The sequence below is a fragment of the Schistocerca piceifrons genome, chromosome 6, assembly GCF_021461385.2.
Source record: "Schistocerca piceifrons isolate TAMUIC-IGC-003096 chromosome 6, iqSchPice1.1, whole genome shotgun sequence".
Taxonomy (NCBI): Eukaryota; Metazoa; Arthropoda; class Insecta; order Orthoptera; family Acrididae; genus Schistocerca; species Schistocerca piceifrons.
Window position 1 is genome coordinate 129,075,330 of NC_060143.1, and position 20,649 is coordinate 129,095,978.

Consider the following 20,649-nt stretch of genomic DNA (forward strand, 5'->3'; position numbering starts at 1 on the left):
GACCTCAGAAGTTAAGTCCCATAGCGCTCAGAGCCATTTGAACCATTTTGTTACATAATATGACAACAGTACTACAGCTGATGTGCTCCCATGGCATCGGCGAGGGAGCTGGAGAGAACCCAGCATAAGGCCCCCATGTTAGTGTGATTGGTGCCCAGCAGGATTTGCAACAAGGGCATGACAGTTGCCAGGTGTGATACCGCGGCAAGTGTGTGGCAGGTGTCCAGCCTGGTACTGTGGTGAGGGCATAGCAAGCTCCTGGTGTGGTACAGTGGCAGGGGTGCGCCAGGTGCCCAGCATGGTACAGTGACAAAAGTGTGCTAGGTGCTTGCTTTGGTACTGTGGTGACGGTGCGGCTGGCATAGGGGCAAGGTACTGTGGCAAAGGCAGTATGATGACACAGCGAGGGTGCAGCTGGTGTCTGGTGTGACAGTGGGGCAAGGACCATGGTAGTCAGGGTGCAGAGTGGAGGAGTGCTCTGACTGATGCATTGTGTGAAGCTTCCAGCACTTGGCCCAGAATGGGAAGGTGTGCGATGATTGATCAGCTGCAGATGCTGCTGGCAATTGGCCCAGAGCAGGGCCTATCTGCATACTGGCAGTCTGCCGCAGCCTGTACAGGCAAATGGGTTGATAGGCCTGTGATATCACGTGATCAGAGACAAAGGAATAGGTCCATGATCATAGTGCCACTACTGAATGGTCTGTGCACATCAAACAAGGAGCAGACACCTGCGTAGGAGAAACACCTGCAGCTCAAGTAGTTCGGCTACATGCAAGATGCAGGTGTTGCTACCAAGGTACAGTGGCCAAGCAGGTGTCCTGACACTACAGTCCCTTTTCTCTAAGGAAAAGATTTGATGGAGCCATCTGGGAGCAAGCTGAAAAGTGGAAAAAATGGGAAAAATGTGTGGAAAGTGGCATGAAGGACGCCATTGGATGGGCAAAAAGTGGCAGGAAGGACATTGCCGGATGGGTGGAAAGCAGTGGGGAAAACTTCACTGGATGTGCACAGAGCAGTGGGAGGACGCAACTGGATGTGTGGAAATGGCCTGGGTTGATGCTGACGGGCAGGGAGATACCGGCAGGGAACTGACAGGCTCGGCAGTAGTATATTGTGTGGTGGGGCTTCAGTGAGGCGTCAGCTGCCAACAGGAGGCAAACATGAGCAATGATGGCCACTGGAAATTCAACTACTGTTGGGATTGGCTGAAGTGGAAGGGCAGCAGCCGGAAGGTCATGGTGACAGCCGTACCTAGAGGCGATGACACACACCAAAGATGCTGGTTACACTGATTGAAAACAGCCTCGTCATCAGCTGACAACCAGACTCGTCACCTGTGGAAGAAGGGCCGGTCAAGACTACAGAGTGCAGAGAGGATCAGGCACGGCTGGAGAAAGATGTCAGATGAGGCAAAGTGCTAGCACTAGGGCCAGTGGATTGTTTATCCTTGCCACCAACTAAAGTGTCCTCACATGAATGTGAGCGCAGCATGCAGTAAATGGTGAGTTCCCAGGTATGCACCTGAAATAGTTTATTACTCTATCAAGAGAAAGGTTACTTACTATGACAGTGGTAGTGCAGCTGATGTTTTCTGTGGTATGACGGCAAGAGAGCTGGAAAGAACTCGTCATAAGGTCACAACATGGGTGCTGTTGGTGTCAATAAGGAGGCTGTAGCAAGGGCACGGAAGATGTGGTACTGGGGCAAGGGTGTTGCTAGCTCATGGTGTGGTACTGTGGCAAGGGCACATCGGACAACCGCCACGGTGATACGCAAGGGTGCAGTACGTGCCTGGCGTGACAATGCGCAAAGTTTGCGCCAGGTGCCTGGTGAGCCGATGTGGCAAGGGTGCACCCAGTGTGACAACGCGGCAAGAGTGTGCCAGGCGCCCAGTGTGATGGCGCGGCAGTGGCATGGCACGCACCCAGTGACTGTCTGTTGTACCACGTGGAGCAGCTGGGACTTGTCCCAACAGCCGGTGCCTGGCTCAGAGCAGGGACCTGTCTGCCTACTGGCAGCTGTGCCACTGCCTATAAAGGCAGATGTATTGATATTCCTGTGATACCACATGATCGTGGATGAAGGAATAGGTTCTCAATCACAGTGCCACTTTTGAATGGTGTGCATGCACTGAGCAGGGAAGCAAGCACCTTCAATGAGTTAGTGCCTGTGAGTCTGTGGGCTACCCAAGAGAAACGGGTGCAGTTGCCAAGGCATAGTGACCAGGGGAATGGTCGGACACTGTATAAATGACAACTTTTCTTTAGTAATGGAAGGTAGTAACTTCCCAATAGTAAGTAATGATGATATGATCTGAACAGTATCAGGAGCTTGCACATTCTCAATAATGACAGATGACTAAGTTCTCTGATGAAATTGGAGCTACCATCCAGTGAAAGATACCAATCTGTCAGTAGTAACTGATGATCATGATTTATTAGTTTTAATTGTTTGTTCTTCATTTGGTGGAACTTCCTGCACTGAATTAATAGTGTCAGAATGTCCAACATCACTATCGCTCTTATTTTCCACTAAAACAAAGTAATCATCAAAATCTTGAGTCTTGTTTTTTCCTGAGTATATTGTATTATCTAGTCTGTCCATCCTAACATTTAACATAGAAATTACCTCAACTAGTGTTTTATCTATTTTAGGAAACCCACTATCTATTTGAGAAAATTTGTCATTTATTGGAGCAAAACTTTCATTCATTTCTGATGTAATTTCTGTCAACTGATTTAAAACTGTGTGTCTCAATTTAATATCCCTTGTCCTTTTAAACTAATAATTATTGTTACTGATGTCATCAGGAGTTAACCGTTACACATGGACAGCTAATAATGTTGCATTTGGCATTGCAACTGGACAATGCATAGCTGACTTCCTTTCTGAGATCTAAAGATGGTCTGATTAAGTACCGAAATCAGTTGTCTTCAATAAAAAATAAAGCAGAACAGCTGTGTTTTGTTCAGTGCAATTTTTAATAATAAACTATTTCATTTTATTCTTGTTATGAAGTAACTTCCCTTAGTCAGTTTTATTTCTTCATTGAACAGTTTTTGACAACTGGCTTCATAATTAAACATTCCCTGAACCATTTCACTTAATTATGTGACAAAATCAATTGCAATTAAAATCTCACTTAACAGTATATGAAATCCTAAAAGAACAGGACCCACTGGACTTTTCTGTTCGCCTTCTGTTGAGATGTACTCTGCAAACCACCGACTGTGTCGGTGATCTGCTATTGCCTCATGCCTCTGGTTGCAGTTTCTGGTGTTGTCTGCCTCGTCTCATCACATGTAGATATTGTGTTGTCTGCTTACTGTGCCGCTTGGCTGTGTTGTGCAGGAGTGGCCCATAATAGAATGCATGTTGCTAGCTGATATTAATGTAACAGAGCACGGCAGTGGTGCATTCTACTGTCTCATTCTTGAACTGTTCTCTTTATAGGTTGAGCTTGTGCCTGATAGAATTTTAATATATGTGAGTCTGTATAATTACTTTCATCATGAAAATTTTGGTTGAATTTTAGCTTGAGAAAATTTTAATTTTCTTCAGTATGTTGAAATCATTTCTATATTTAATATTTGCTGTTGAAAGGTGTCAAGTGACATTTAATGGCTCATTTGGCTTCTTGTTGATTCACCTGACGACAACTTGTTGACTTACGTTGTCAGGAATGATAGACTCATATTTCTCCTTTGTAGATAACAATAATTATTTAAAAATCATTTAATTCACTTCAAGTGAGACATAAAGTTCAACAGTGGGTTGTCTTTTTTTTTTCTCCCCACTTGAAGTTGGCAGAGTTTCTTTTATTGTGTGCAGTTGCTTATCATTGCTCACTGTATTAAAGTGCAACCACACTCTATGAATTTGACTGTTATCGTTAATTGTCCTCCAAACATCTTTAGCCTTGGTGAACTTATCAAAGTCCAGATGCAAAAGTATTGTAAATCCTTGTAGTAAACTTTTTCGTCTTCTACTATAATTCTCAGTTTGATTTTCTTTCATTCCAGATTAGTTTTTCCCACCAGGGTTGCCACATTAGAAGGTTCTGGGTGGCTGAATTGTAAAAAATATTATTATTGAAGTGTGTTTCTTTTCAGTATATTTTTTACTTTTCATTCAGTTACTCCAAATAAATTTCCACTGGATAGTACAACAGTGTACATTTATTGCTAGACCATATACAACATGCTTTTTGTATCGATATCTCAGTTAGATTAAAATGAACTTACTTTTCTTTTCAACTTGCTTGTAGTTTTCTCCTTGCTCGGCAGTCGTCCTTGTCACCTTCTCCAAGGAGCCCCTTCAATGTTCATAAAGTTTTGGAACGTCCATGACATGCTTCTGACATCTGCTAATGACATCAAACTGCTGTGCACTGCCCAAGGAGAACATCAAAACAATAACAATAAACCACAAGCAAATGTCTTTATCTGACATAGCATACCATGTACAAAAAATGTGCTATTTAATACATAGGCTGTAGTACAACATTAAAAAATGACACAATTACTTATTATGAGGTTGTACTGGAAAGTAATTTCTCTTTATCTCTTATGTGAAAACTCTTAAAGTTTTTTAAATGTAACAAATTTCATTAACATTCTACACCTTTATTCTTCATGTCTGCCTGTTTATTTCTCAACATAGTCAACCTGGCGATGAACATGTTTCTCCCAGAGAGAGACCAGTTTGTTGATACCATCACTGTAGAATGTTTGACTTTATTGAAAGAGCCACAAACTCACCTCTCCTTGCAACACTTCGTCACTCAGACTCGTCAAAAGTGTTCTTTAAGTTTTGGAAACGGATGAAAATCATAAGGAGCCAAGGCAGGACTGTTTGGAGAGTGGTCAATAATAGTGAACCCAAGGCGTTCAATTGTTGCAAATGTCGCAGTGCTCACATGTAGTCTGGCATTGTCATGCTGAAGGAGAGGGTATTCTGTGTGTGACCGAACTCCTCGAATTCATGCTGCCAGTTTTCTGAGGGACTCTTGCACACTGGCTTAGTTAAGTTACACATGGCAACATTACACTGTGCAGTTTAGAACCTTTAGCAACAGAGGGCTGCAACCTGCATCAGCAAAGCGATAAAGTTGACTGAGCAATAAGCTTGACAATTAATGCCTGATCCATTATTGAGGAAAGTATAAAAATTTCGGAGGTATTACTTTTCAGCACGCCCTTGTATATACAATGATAAGTATACAGAAAACTTTGCATTTCTGAGTTTTAAGGGAAAAATCCCAAATTTAACCACGTGGAAATTCTGTATCCTCACAAGGTCCCAAAAGCTTTGTACTGATCGCACACTTTTAGTTGGGTCCTGGGTGAAGGATGCCAGGAGCGGAAAACTGCAGTCATCTTGTAGCTCATTGGCTACTGACTCTAGCCCTGCCTCCTGCTTCCGCAGCAGCCAGATTATAGCGTATAAAATAAATGAAGATGTAATGTCACAGAAGAGACACAAAAGATGACGGTGAGTCACTTTGCTAGAAAGATCAAGTACAGTCTCTTCACTGATTTCTGTAAATAATATTGACAGTCATTAAGGACAATGCCACACACAGGTCAGTGCTGTATTGACAACAGCTACTTATTGTTTTGGTGCAATACTGCTACGTAACTAAGGTTGGCAATGAGGGTAAACATTTCGGTGTGGCACGAAGACAGTTTACATCCAACTATCTTGCAGAGGCCAAGTAAAGGTGGGCCATAAGTATTGACAGAATTATATCTCTCATATACTGTAAATTGATATTGTTTTCTTCTCAAAAAATAAATGTATATTTGTATTTTGGTGTAATATATTCCTGATGTAATTGCAGGCTTAAGCAAGTATCGCTAAGTGTTTGAATTATATTGAAGTTTTCTTTCTTTGTTACAATAGTCATTAGATTTCAGAAAATATATGGAGATGTGGCATGAAGAGAAGTTTTCAGTAATTCTTTGACTCTGAAATATGATAATAATTGGATTCATTAGTACTGGATAAAGAAAGATCAATTCAGAATGTTGGTAATGTTATGCTACTGCCATGGGAAGTCGTGTAGAAAATACAGATAAAGCTGAAAAAGTCCTCTTGCGACATTTGCCTGGTTTCTGTGAGTTTGATCACAGTTGTACAAAAAGGAGTGCTAAGTGTGAGGGTATCTAATGATAACAACAAAAGGACAACAAAATATGCAGTACACTAAAAAAAAGAATTGTGCAGAAATTTCATTAAAATGTAAAATGAAAGCTGTTGTTGTAGAAGTATTAGCAGGATATTCTTTTTATGTTTTTGTTTTGTTTTACCAGCTGTGAAAAGTGCAATTTACTTCGAAATGGTGTCAAATACTCCAAAGTTCTGGAGTTACCAGAAGTTCTCTGCATCCATCTGAAGCGATTTCGGCACGAGTTAATGTACAGCTCCAAAATTGGAAGTTATGTATCTTTCCCCCTGGAAGGCCTTGACATGAGACCCTACCTACATAAAGGTATATCTTTTTTTTTATATTTATAATAATTAAATGTAATTGATGTTCTACATATATGACGTGGGGCAAATAAAAGTTGCCTCGATGAGTGGATATGATTGGATGTGTGTGTGTGTGTGTGTGTGTGTGTGTGTGTGTGTGTGTGTGTGTGTGTGTGTGTGTGTGTGTGACATCAAAGTCGTGGAAACGGTGTGGCCAGTTATTTGCCGAGAAGTTTAATGGTGTCAAAGTGCCAACGAAGAGCATTCCAAAACATGCCCGCACACCAGAAAATGCTTCAGGGTCCTGCCAAATCAACCCAACACCTGTCAGAAGAGAGCAGCATATCACGACAATTGTGTGGGCAAATGCTCCACCTGGAGCTGTTAAGGTCACTTTTATTTGCCCCACCCTGTATATGCTAGCCAGTAGACATCAGCTTTAAACTAGATACAGTTTACTCCATGTAAGAAAACTTGATTGTCGACTCTGTCTTCATGAATGAGGTGCATAGTTCTCAACCCTGATTGAAATATCGGAGTTCATTGCAGGCTGTTGTGTTTGCTTGGCACTGGAGTGATGCTGCTGTTTAGAATATTTGAAGGCAAAACTCGTTACCATTGTGGTAAACTGTTATGTTTGAAATAGTCCTGTCATACATTTTCATACAAATAATGTAAAGCTTGTTAATACAAACCTGCTGTATTCTCTTAATTCCTTCAAACAGAATTTCATCTGTTTATAGACTATGTGACAGTTTCACACCTACCTTGTTTTTCTCTGCAGTTTCTTCCACATAACTGTGCTAATAAACATACACAAAATACTTATCTCAAAAAGTAATGTTTCTAAATCCTCAGATAGTTCATTCAAATATCTGCTCAAAATGTTGTACACACAATTTTACTTTCTCTATGCTAAGCGTAGTGTACATAGATACAATATTAACATTAATAAAGAGATTCATGTTATGGCACGTGGTCACACAAATCGCTTTCTGATCCTAAGTTCTCTGCTGTTGTGGATCAGTGACCAACCAGCCAGTACTCGAATTAATTTTGTCAACTTTTCTCCACTACAGTAAAGTTCATTCCACATAGAAAACAAAATTAACATAGAATTCGTAGCTGGATTCAGTGTCTCATGGTCTTAAAGTTTCTGGTTTTGATTGTGGATTCTAACGAGAATCCTTCTTGTTGGAATAGGTTGTAACACATTTCAGACAAGCTACTTACCATTTTAAAAATCACCCAGTTTAAAATTTGTGTATTAAAAGCTGCTAATAAATGTGTTTTGTTATAATTGATAATTATTAGTAGTAGTTTTGAGATTTGCTGGCGTGTATTCAATACTTCCACCACTGTATTCACAAATTCTGTGATAATGTAGCAAACTTCTTATCAACTTTAATGAACTGTACTATTTCCTCTAGACAGTTTTGTGGATACGTCTTTTTTTCAGTGTTCATCCTGTTTAACCTTGGTGTGTAAAGTGCAAGTTCATTAGTTTGGAGCTATTGTAATAATTATCCATATAAATGTGGCAACTACCATGCAACTTCTTTTCCAAACAAGACCTAAAAGACCATGCCCCCCCCCCCCCCCCACACACAAAAAAAAGTGTCGCCAAATACACACACACACACATATAAAACCATTTGGATTCATGATGAACATCTTGTAATATTTGCGCCTTTTGTTTTATATAAAGGATAACTCATAAACGAGGCAAAATATTTCACATGCAGATTGAGACATTGAGTTACGAGCATAAAATTATTTTTCACATGTCCTGATGTGAAGAAATGCTAATACAGCCAAATGTCATAAAATTAATGAATGTGTGTGCAGATTCTCTCTCTCTCTCTCTCTCTCTCTCTCTCTCTCTTTTTCTCTCGTGTGTGGGAGAGAGAACAAAAGAAAAGAAAAAGCAACACAAGAGGGAAAAACTGAAGGAAAACACACACACACACACACACACAGCAACAGAAGACCTAAAACTGCATTGGTATTTCATAAGTATTGCTCAAAATGTCTCTTATGGTGTGCATGCAGCGAGGGGAAACTGCACCCTTTATTTTCCCTAAGGACATGCTGGTCTGTTGTATTGCTTAATGATGATGGCAGGCTATTGAGTACAATATTCTGTAGATAAAACAGGTTTCCTTTTGGGTCTACAGGTGCGAAATACCCTGGAAAATGTCATTGGGTAAAACAAAACTGGTGTTCTGCGAGTCAGAGTGTGGAAAGTTAGATGGTTTATGAGACTGGTAGTTCCTCCCACCTTCCCTCCACCCATCGACCTTTTGACTGGTGTGACCTCCTTTCCTGTGCCAACTTCTACTTTTCATTGTTGCACTTGCAACCAGTGTCTTCAAATTTTTATTGGATTTATTCTGAACTCTGTCTTTCTCTACAATTTTGACCATCTGCAACTCCTTGTAGCATTGAGGAAGTAATTTCCCTATGTCGTGGCGTGTTCTATCATCCTGTCCCTTCATCTTGTCATTGTTCTTCATATGCTCATTAACTTCCCGATTCTACAGAGAATCTTGTCACTTCGTATCGTATCAGTCTACCAAATTTTCAACATTCTTCTGCAGTGCCACATCTCAAACTCAACACTTCTGCGGAATGCTGTGCTCCAAGTGCACATTCTCAAAAAATTCTTCCTCAAATTTAGACCTATATTTGATACAAGCAGACTTCTCTTGGCCAGGAATGCCCTCTTTGGTGCTTGTGATAGGCTTTGTATTTCATATTCTTTTGCTTTTGAGATAACAGAATTCCTTCGCTCTGTCTACTTTGTGGTCACCAATTTTGATAAGTTTATTGCTGATCTCATTTCTCGTGCTCCTCATTACTTTTGTCTTTCTGCAGTTTACTCCCAACTAACATGCTGTTCTCATTGAGGCCAATTCACACTAGCTGTCATGTTGTGTCTTACCATGTCACGGCACCGTCACCTCAGGGTGTCTTCACACTGTCCTTCATCACATCACGTCATATCATGCAATGTCAATTTGATTAGCCCAGTACTGAGCAGTGAAGGTGAAATTGTGAACGTTACCATCTGTAATACAAAAAGTCATAGTATAGTATTGGAATTGAAGGACTAATAACAGTGAAGTTTATTAATAGTTGTAGAAACTTCATAACACATGTTCTTGATAAGTTTTATTTGATAAAATACTGAGCAGTGAAACAACACTTTGTAACCTCCCCCTCACTTATCGATCTTAATGACAGTAAAAAATTAAACCGCGTGCACCTGATGGAAATTTGGGAAAAGCAATAGTCACTGAAGTTAATCTGTCGGTAAAGAGGGAGGAAAGGGTTTCATCTAAATGAAAGGAAAAATGCAAATGAAATTGGTGGAAATTAATTTTGAGAAAAGGGTAAAATTAATAAAGAAAGTAAATGTGCGGTCGTCACGTTAACAATTAATTGGCGTTAATTAGATATTTGAGATTTGGGGAAAATTACGGTCGCCAGTCCTATGGACAACTACTATAATAACTGAAAAATAAAGGTTATTGCACATATAATTAGCACTAAAAGTGTGGCAACTGAAGGTTGACACGTGTTGTGTGAAAACTGAATGTTTGTCAGAAGTAATAAATTTCGCTACACTCTGACTTAATTTAGCAAAAGAATTAATAAAACTGGAAATTTGAAAGTTAATTTAGTGACAGAAATTAAGATTGCAAATGCTGGCCAAGAAACTCTGAATTGTATGAATGAATTGAGCCCACAAATCAAATAGCAACAAGATTGCAAATGCTGGCCGAGAGACTCTGAATTGTATGAATGAATTGAGAAGTTTTATTCATTTCTAATCCCCCCCCAAAAAAAAAGGAAAAAAAATGGTGAAATGTGTTTATACTTACATGGGAAAAAACACCTCGTCACCTAAAGGTTAAATATTATTAATGTTCACTGTAGAAGTCCTGAGGGGATTATGAAACGTTTTCACATTCTTATGTGGTTTCAATGATTAAAGATCTTCATTTACTCACCTCAAACCAAACCCAACTCAGCTGCATTCCTACGATCTGACTTTTTAATCTTTTTAACATTACGCAAACTGTTTACTCTGCAGTTAAGGCATAAGATGTAATTACAGTTTCATAATTTGAATGATTTTACTGGAAAATTGTGTTAAAATTTACATAACATTTTAAATTAATATGATTACAATGATGGCTTTTTCTTAATGGCTTTCCTTTTTTTGTTGGCATATTAGAATTTTTGTATCTAACATATTTCAAGTATGAATGCATGGTTTTGCGGCGATACGAATTAATAAAATTTTCTCGGGCTTCCAGCCGCGTCAGGTGGTTAAAATCTTACCACTTGACAATGACTGAGGACAGCTCGGTCGAAAGCTTGTGAGATTTTAACCACCTGACGCGGCTGGAAGTCCGAGAAAATTTTATTAACATATTTCAACATTTTTTGCTATTTACTTTGGGTTTTGACATTTGCCTATGAGAACCAGACTAAACGCTTGTATTAACATTCCTCCAATTACTGCAACTTCCTTAAATTTAACGTATTTTTGTGAAAATCATATCAATAATGTAACATCAATGAGTCAGTGTCTTACATGTCTCTATTATGGATTCATCTGGTCAGTCTTTCCCTGCAGCTTACTCCTTTTTTCCTGACAATTTCAAATATCTTGCACCATTTTACAGTGCCGGATGCTTTTTCTAGGTCGACAAGTGCTATGAACGTCTTTTGATTTTTTTGTAAGTCTTGCATCCAACATCAAACAAAAAACTCCCTGACTATTTCTTGTCATCCTGCGCCATTGGTCAGAGCCTAGCAATTGCTGGACTAGGGAGCTACTGTCCCATGTGTTGACTGCCATTAAAACCACAACACATATGACCGTGTTTGGAGAGGTGCCACGACTTGTAAGCTGATGAATGGCTTTGCATGATGCCGAGTGATGAGTTGCAGTTCTGCACTATCCTGGATAACAATCATCAGCAAGTATCCGGTGACACTGGGAGAGGTCGCAGGTCGCATTCTTCCAATGTTTTGGGAAGACACAGCATTGATGCTTTTGGTGTCACGATGTGTGGAGCCATCAAGTATAACTTCAGCTCACGGCTGTTAGTGATTGAGAGCATTCTGACAGTACAACAGTATGTTGCAAATATCCTGCATTCTCATGTGTTATCTCCTGTACAACTGTTCATGGTGCCATTCTTTTCAAAAATCACTTATTCCTATGAACTGTCGGCGTGATGTTATAGGCACCCTGTGGCCAGCAAGACCCCCAGACCTCTCCCAAATAAAACATTTGTGATACCAGCTCAGTCACCAACTTTGTCCAAGTCCTAGCAGCCAGGCTGTCGAGGACCAGTTACAACAGTTGTGGGCAAGTTTGCCTCAAGAAGAAACAACGGCTTTCTGACACCCTTCCCAACTGCATCGGTGCTTCTGTGTAGGCCAAGGAGGTGCAATATCATACTGATAAGTGGGCTCTATATTGCAGAGTTCTCTATAAACTTAAATCAATATTGTAATTGCTGAAATAACAACACATACCCTCTAAACCAGTATAGTTTCATCTCATTTCCTCCTCCCCTTATTCGTGCTTTACTTTTTTTTGTCAGGTGGTATATTTCTTAGAGTTTAAGGCACATTTGGTCTAAACTTACATAGTTTGGAAGAGGTGGAGACTGACCCTTAGAAAGTTGTCAAGCAAATTTTTATTTCCTATTTGAAATAATTGTATTTTGAGTTGTTTGGCGGATTTGGATGTTACAGTATTCAGTCTCACTACAACAGCCTTGTGGTCACAAACCTCTGGAATCTCATGATGAGCTCTATTTTCTCATGGTTTTTTATGACAAAGAGGTCTAGTATGTTGTCACAACCATTTACAATTCATGTGGGCTTATGAACTAGATGCTCAAAATAATTTTCTGGGTACAATTTTTGATGATTTTTTTTCTGCCTACCACTGGCTTTAAATCTGCATTCTCGCCAACTTGTCTGTGGTGGACTGCAGTCACCACCAGCTATAATTTAAGATTAGGGTATCTATTCGAAATGACACTCAAATTTTCCTTGAACCTTTCAGCAACTGTATCTTCTGAGTTGGATGGGCAGTATAAGGAACAAAAAAAAAAAGTAATTAATTAATTTTGGTTATCTTACATACAGTTTTTCCATGATAAAGCCATTGTAGAAAGCTGCACAGTTTGTGCACATCATTCAGTAAATTGTGTGCATGCTGTCGTGATGAGTTATTATTGATGAGGTGGGGAAAAGATTATTTAGTGACCTGTTAATTGAGTTTTGCTGGTTTGTATATAGAAACACAAATGCTATAGTGTAATGGGGTGAAATTATTTATTACCCTTCACCATCACCTTTTTTGTTACCATTGTGTTTAGATTTGAAGAAGTCAACTTACTGATTAAGAAACAAAATAGATTAATGTGTATTTGTTAGTGCATTAGTAGCTTTGTGTCATTGTGACTGGAAATCGGTGAATATAACTTTACTGTTCATACATAATGGCTTATATTTTAAATTAGTGATCGGACATATTTCTTTTGTGTTTCAGATTGTGTCTCACAAGTCACTAGTTACGACTTGATGTCCGTGATTTGCCACCATGGAACAGCTGGTGGTGGTCACTACACCTGTTACTCCCTGAACTGTATCAGTGAGCAGTGGTTTGAATTTGATGACCAGTATGTTACACAAGTGTCTCCTGAAACAGTCCAGAACTGTGAGGCATATGTTCTCTTCTACAAGTAAGTCTGCCCTAAAACTGATGTTTGGTTTTGGCACTAAATTTTTCACCCATAAAATAGTTCTTCCCTGCCCTAAGTGCAAGAATTAATTCCTAACAATTTCTTCTGGTCATTCTTTCATGCATTTACATTAGTTAGTTGTTCATCATTAGAATCAGATTTTTACCCTTGAGGGTGTTTCTATTTGTATTAGCCCCAGAACTTATATACTTATAACAACCAGGAGGTTAGTTTCTCATAAGCAAATATAATACTATGCCATTTGTAGGATTTACCAAGAATGGGATATTCGTGAATATTAATCAGTGGGGAACCCGAAGCTTCGAAACAGTTTCTGTTAAATGGTGTTACCACCTTATGGCTTTATAAACAGATTTTATTTTTTTGTACTTACAATTTAAAGCAATTAAATGATTAAATTAAAACTAGTTTTACTTTTTTTCCATTTTGTATGTACATTTTAAGGCTATTTGAAGATTAAATTAAAAGCAGATTTACTACTTCTTTTTTTTTTCCTTTCATAAATAGGAAGTCATGTGATGAGATTGGAAAGAAACGTCAGCGAGCTGTTGAACTCATTGAACTCTCATCCAATGAACCATCTCTAGATTTCTATGTCTCCAAGCAGTGGGTCAACAAATTTAACACATTTTCAGAGCCAGGTCCGATTGACAACTCTGACTTTCTTTGTGCTCATGGCAGAGTGCAGCCTTCCAAAGCTGCGGATATGCATCAGCTGTGTACCATATTATCACAACCAGTATGGGAGTACCTGTATGAGACGTGAGTTTATTACACTAATAAGTTATTTCTTTGTGATATATGGTTGATGTTTTCTTTGATGGAATGAGGTGTCCAAGTTTCAGTACACATGAAATGTGGTTCCTAGAAAAGATGATTGTTCCACAGATAAGGTACTTTCAGTCAGAGTTGATGAATGTCTCTATTTTATTCTTATATGGCTTAACATTTTTAGATATTGGTACACATGTTTATTTAATGCATGCAGGTAATATAATCTGCATAATCCCAGTTAGCCTTAGCTTATCCACCATCTTCGGAGCTCCTTTGCTCTTGTTGTGTAATACTTTCTGCTTCTTGAATTTTGTTACTAAACCACGACTGACTTTTACGAGCCATTACTAGTTCTGTCAGTACTCATGTTTCAAGTGGTTCAGTAATATTTAAAAGTGTTCCACAAAGATGCCCTATGCCACAGTGAAGGTTTTGATATGAAAATGAAAGTAATGATTTCAAACAAACTACTTAAATTTCAAACAGTGGAAAAACCAGGATGGAATGTAACAATATTGTGAAAAGGAAAGTTGCCACTCACCTTATAGCGGAGATGCTGAGTCGATTCAGCATCTCTGCTATATGGTGAGTGGCAACTTTCCTTTTCAGAATATTGAAACTAATTAAATTTCTTCCACATTTCTTCAATTCCATAATAATTTTTGTGTCGATAACTTTGTGGCCAATGATCCTCATGCTAAATTATCTTGGTGAATTCACATTTATGGACAAAATTTCTGAAATGTTCATCTTTTGATTGTTGTCTTACAAGCCGTTGAAAATAGGCAAAAATGTGAACCTGAGTGTGTGTACACAACACCTGCTATTTACTTAATATTGAGTGCTTGCCTGTCACCTGTCATAATTTTTGTATATATTATGTCAAACTAGACCCATTGTTTTGCAAAGTTTTCATCCCTGCTTCAACAGTGAACATGGCACACCCAAAATATTACAAAATAAATCACACCCTTCTATTACCACTCTAGGAGAGATAGAAATGAGTGTGGGTTGGATGTTCCTCATTTTCGGGAAGATCATAGGTAGCCCAAGCCATGGTGAAGGAAGTGGTTAATTTGCTTGAATTTGGAGTGATTCAGAGTAATGATGGGGTTTCTCTGTTGCAGATGATTTGCAGGAGGTTTGCAAGTTAATTACTGCTGATGCATTGTTCATAAGCGGCCAGTTTGTATTGGAGAGACTTTCTAGTTGACAGATATCAAAGTGGACATATTGTTGATGATTAGCAGGCTTGATATGGACAGAGATTTCGATGGAGCCATCAGAGAGGTGGCATGCTGGGTTGTAAGAACACAGTTACCAGCTGCAATGGGGCATTGAGGTGGTTACCGTATTTACTCGAATCTAAGCTGCACTTTTTTCCCGGTTTTTATAATCCAAAAAACCGCCTGTGGCTTAGAATCGAGTGCAAAATGAGCGGAAGTTCTGAAAAATGTTGGTAGGTGCCGCCAGGACTAACTTCAGCCGCGAATATATGTAGCGCTACACAGGCATGCTTTGCAGACACAAAGATAAATACTGGCGCCAAAACCTCTGCGCCAGTAAATAAATTTTTAAAAAAGGTGGAAGACGAGCTTTTTTTCTCCGCCCTGAGTTTCGCCTACTGCATTTTCATACATTATCCAATGAAGTAAATACAAATTCCATACTGTTCATCTTAGAATGTAGCAGCATTTCAATGTACTAAGAAAATTCGACTGGCAGGACTGTTTGGGATGTTTGTCAATATGGCCAACTCTTCGTTTTTAATTTTTTCCTACCTGTGAGAAGAGGTGGTTGCAAATAGGAACTTTTATGAATTGAGAATCACATGCAGTATTCTATTCACCATAAGAGTAATACGAATATAAACATTTTGCCATGTATTCTTTCGTGTTTGCTGCTATCTCATTTAAATCCTGTCTGCCTAATAAACTACGAAACTAGTGTGAGACAACAGCAAATGCAGAAGAATATACATATCATGTCATGTTTATATTCGTATTATTCTTATGCCTAATAGTGATACAGTCAGAAATGAAGCACGGCAATTGACTAGATTTTTAAATCTAAGATGACTCTAATTTCTGTGCAGAATGAAATGTACTAAAGAGGCGTCTGCAAAGATTTTCAAATGGTGAAAAATTCTAGCTAAACTCTCGTTCAGAACATCCATCATACGCAGTCTATTATTTGGTTCTTGTTGATCATTATCAAAGAAAGCAGCAGTGTAAGTAACAACAAATAGCAGTCTCTTGCCATTGTTTCGCTAATGAGACAATTCCTCTCTCTTTTTTTTTTTTATTGTAAGCGGCGGTAGCGCGCACAAAAGAAGCAATGCCACGATCGGCGACAGGTCGTAAACACACATTATCAGAATGCGACAAACAATGCATGACACAGTACAACAACGCATTTTCAGCTTAGAGTGATGTAAACACCTATAACAAAGAGAACGGCACTTATCAGATCAAAGAAAAATAAGCAATCGATTCAAACCAGACGAAGCACGTGAAAAAGGAAGGGTACCCGTATAAATACGGGCCTGCCGCATAGCAATGGCTACCTGGTAAAGCTTAACTGCTAAGCTTACGACTCGAACCAAACTACTGTAGCTGTATCATCATTCATTCAACCTAAATTGTGTCTCATATTACAATGGACCAACTTTGTTTCGATTTGGAGGTGCGGCCTAAAACTTTTCTCTCCCCTTGAATTTCGAGTCTCAAATTTCAGGTGCGGCTTAGATTCGGGAAATTTTTTTTTCCTTGATTTCGAGTATCATTATTCAGGTGCGGCTTAGATTCGAGTAAATACGGTAGGCTTATGAATTTTGGCTGGCCTACAGATGGTGCATTAGAGGAAGTAAGAGAAGGGTTCAGGGGAAAGGTTCTGTTATGGGCCTAAGGATTTTAGTAGGGAGTGGAAGACATGCTGGACTGTTGGGATGGTATCACTTTATCAGTACTTGCAGGAGGAAGAGCCTGACAGGTGGCAGATACCTTCTGTTGGGTGATAACTATGGTTCATCATGACAGTGGTGGATCGTTTGTCCATAGGCAGGATTGTCAAATCGGGGTCTATATTTGGCCATAAGTGTCTGTTCTTTCTCCCATCAAGAGTTGACAACATTGTTTTGGATTTGTTTGGGATTTGGGTTTGTGATGGGATGTTGGAGAGGAGTTTTGAGTGTAGGCTAGGTGTTTTTGGACAGTGGTGCCCTAACCCGGGAGTACATCTTTAAACTGGCATACTTTTAAAGTTGATGTCTGGCATACCTTTCCAAATCTTGGAGCCCAAAAATTTAAATTTGGGAGGTGGGGAGTACATATCTAGGGTCTATACAGTAACTCCATGTTATGAAGGGAACACAAGTGTCATGGATGCCTGTGGCATGGAAATTTGTTTCTCTCATACAATGTATGAGAGAGATAGGGATGGAAGAAATCTGAAGATAGCGAGTTCATTGTGTAAGGAGGGCTGCAAATGTAGAGAGAAGGAGTTTTAGAGGTTAGGCCATTGGGGGATATTCTGAGTTTGGGAGAAATGTAGAAATGGGATGCATAACTGAGCTGCAGCTAGGAATAGAAATGCCCTTTTGAAATGATATAGGTATATGGGGCAGTGGTCTATTTGGGACACTGCCACTGCAGATATAAGAAAAGGAATGTAAATGATGTCAGAGAGTTTTAAGCAGTGGTAATCACTGTAAGAGAGTACTGGGTGTGGAAGTGGAAGGTATACATTAAAAGAAAAAATGCAAACTGGACATTGAAAATAAACTATGAAAATAGAAAAATACACACATGAAATAGCTGTAAAACGATCTGTTGAAAACAGTTTCAGAGTTTGAGGAGTGAAAATATGTAGGAGAACCCTTCTTCCCTTCATCTCCTAGTATCACCCACAACAGGAACAACTCGGCTATGTTCCTAGGGCTGAGACAATCTATCATCACGCCCAGAAATGAGGAACATTGTACACACAATCCTTCCAACCTTTCCCAAAGTTTTCCTCCTTCCTACCTTTCCCCAAGTTTTCCTCCTTCCTATCTTTCCCAACTGTTCTATATGCCACACCTACACTCAACCCCTTGCCACATAGGTTGTACCCATGTGGAACACCCAGGTGCAAGACATGTTCTATGCACCTATCCAGCACATCATATTCCAGTCCTGTGAAAGCAGTCATGTCTTACACCAGTTCCTGCTGTACCTTTGTGCAGCCTTTTCTGCATGTAAAACGTCATATAATAATGTAATCTAAGCATCCCAAATAACACGCTATCCACACTCATAGAAAGAAATAAAGCAAAACATGCATAGCCTACACGATTGCAGAGAGAAAAAGAATTCTGTATACATTTACACTCACCAATTTACGATGTCAGTTGCACAATTCTATCCAGTTCTCCTTCACTGTCATCGGAATCGGCACCAAAACCATTGTCTTCATCATCATCATCATCATTACAAGAAATCGTTAATTGTTTATTTTCATTTATAATTCCATCTATAGTCTGTGCTTCTCTTATTAGTTTAGCAACATGGTCTACTTTTTCCCTCCATGACGCAGCATCTACAGTAGCAAAACCTTCACGTAGCAGTCTTTCCACTTCTGTTATAGTAAAAGTCTTGTTGTTACTTCTGATGTGCGCCTTGACTTCACTCCAAACCAATTCAGTTGGATTAAAATGACAGTGATAAGGCAGTAGCCTAATTACCAAGTGACCCTGTTCAATTGAAATTTCATCTACAACGTATTTAGGCATCACAGGCTTATTTTGTTTCACGAGCGAGTATAACAGCAGCTTTGTCATGCTCATGTCCACAGTAATGTCTCTCGCCTGCAACCACAGCACCATAGTTTCTTTACGGTCACTTGTGGTGGGAGTTTTATCTAAAATCACGGAATAGGATGGTGCATTGTCCATCACAAAAACTGTCGGAACACTAAACTGGAGCAACAAATTTTTAAACCACTGTAGAAGCCTTGGGAGGCCCATATCCTCATGATAGTTACCAGTTTTTTGCGATCGAAAAACTAGAAGTCCTTCAGGCACAAAGCCGTTCGAAGATCCTGCATGGGCCACAATTAATCGTGATCCTCTTCCTGTTGGCTGATGACCGCTGCTATTCGGAGTATCATCTGTCCAGCATTTCTCAACTGATTCTCCAACGTTGACCCAGGTTTTGTCTAACCATATGACTGAATGAAACTTCCTGGCAGATTAAAACTGTGTGCCAGACCGAGACTCGAACTCAGGATCTTTTGCCATTCGCGGGCAAGTGCTCTACCAACTGATCTACCCAAGCACAACTCACACCCCGTCCTCACAGCTTTACTTCTGCCAGTATCTCGTCTCCTACCTTCCAAAGTTTACAGAAGCTCTCCTGCGAACTTGCAGAAATAGCACCCCTGAAAGAAAGGAGAGCTTCTGTAAAGTTTGGAAGGTAGGAGACGAGATACTGGCAGAAGTAAAGCTGTGAGGATGGGGTGAGAGTCATGCTTGGGTAGCTCAGTTGGTAGAGCACTTGTCCGTGAAAGGCAAAAGATCCCGAGTTCGAGTCTCGGTCCGGCACACAGTTTTAATCTGCCAGGAAGTTTCATATCAGTGCACACACAACTGCAGAGTGAGAATCCCATTCTGGCATATGACTGAGTGTATGTCCTTTACTACAATTTTGTGTAAGAAAATGGTACAAGCTGCAACGACATGAGCTTTTTCTATTAACAATTTTCGTCCATATAACTTTTTAAAACGGAAGCCCATACTTTTTAATATAATCTTGAGTGATGCTTTTCCCCCATGAGAAAAGTTCACTTTCTTTTAAAGAAATTAGCAACTTCACTATTGTGGGGTATTCTTTCCTTTTATAGTATTCGTATATGTGCCGACGAATTACATCGGATTGGAAAGAATCAATATCTGTAACAGGACAAGGCTGCTTTTTTTTTTATTGCCCGGAGTACTTACAAACACACTGTTCCTTCCACAGAGGATTTCTTCCACACTGTTTACTTCACTGCCTTGTAAGTCTTGAAGTAGCACCCCTTTCCTTATAACTTTTCGTTCACTGAGTCCTAGAGTTTTCGAGGTATGCTCTAAAACTTTATCGGCAGGAATCGACGCATGCCCATGAACAGAATCAAATTCTTTTTCTTGCTCTTAAAACTCTCGCGTCCTCTGTAGCAATTCCAAATCCTGGCTATTTAATGGCACTCCACGGCGCAATGGATTGTTGCTTGTTAAACAACATTATTTTGGTGACATTGTTTAACAAACAAAAACTGTAGTCGAGGCGGTATCACAACAGAACAGCAGGCGCTTGTGCACTAACATACAATGTTTACATGGAAGCCGGCAATGTGGTAGCTTTGACACCGGAACTGGCTTTTGTTCGGTGCTGTTATTGGTTCAGAAGACGCAGCGCCTCCTGTTCCTCACTTGTTTGTTAGTTATACTACCAACTCAACGGCGCTTGGGGAGTGACCTTGAAGTGACATGTTTCAGCGGTCCAGGTATAACAGTGTTAACCTCGGATGAGCTATAAATAAGACAGCGTGTATAAAAATGTATTACCAAAACTTATTTATA

At 39.6% G+C, this 20,649-nt stretch overlaps 1 protein-coding gene across 1 annotated transcript in view; it reads left to right on the forward strand.

Annotated features, from left to right (window-relative positions):
- Positions 1 to 20,649, forward strand: part of LOC124802705 (ubiquitin carboxyl-terminal hydrolase 20) — a 185,593-nt gene that overhangs the window by 101,610 nt on the left and 63,334 nt on the right. Inside the window, exons 11-13 of the mRNA XM_047263658.1 lie at positions 6,318 to 6,496; positions 13,064 to 13,256; positions 13,785 to 14,039. Of these exons, the coding sequence (XP_047119614.1) occupies positions 6,318 to 6,496; positions 13,064 to 13,256; positions 13,785 to 14,039 (627 nt within the window). The remainder of the gene's footprint in view (positions 1 to 6,317; positions 6,497 to 13,063; positions 13,257 to 13,784; positions 14,040 to 20,649) is intronic.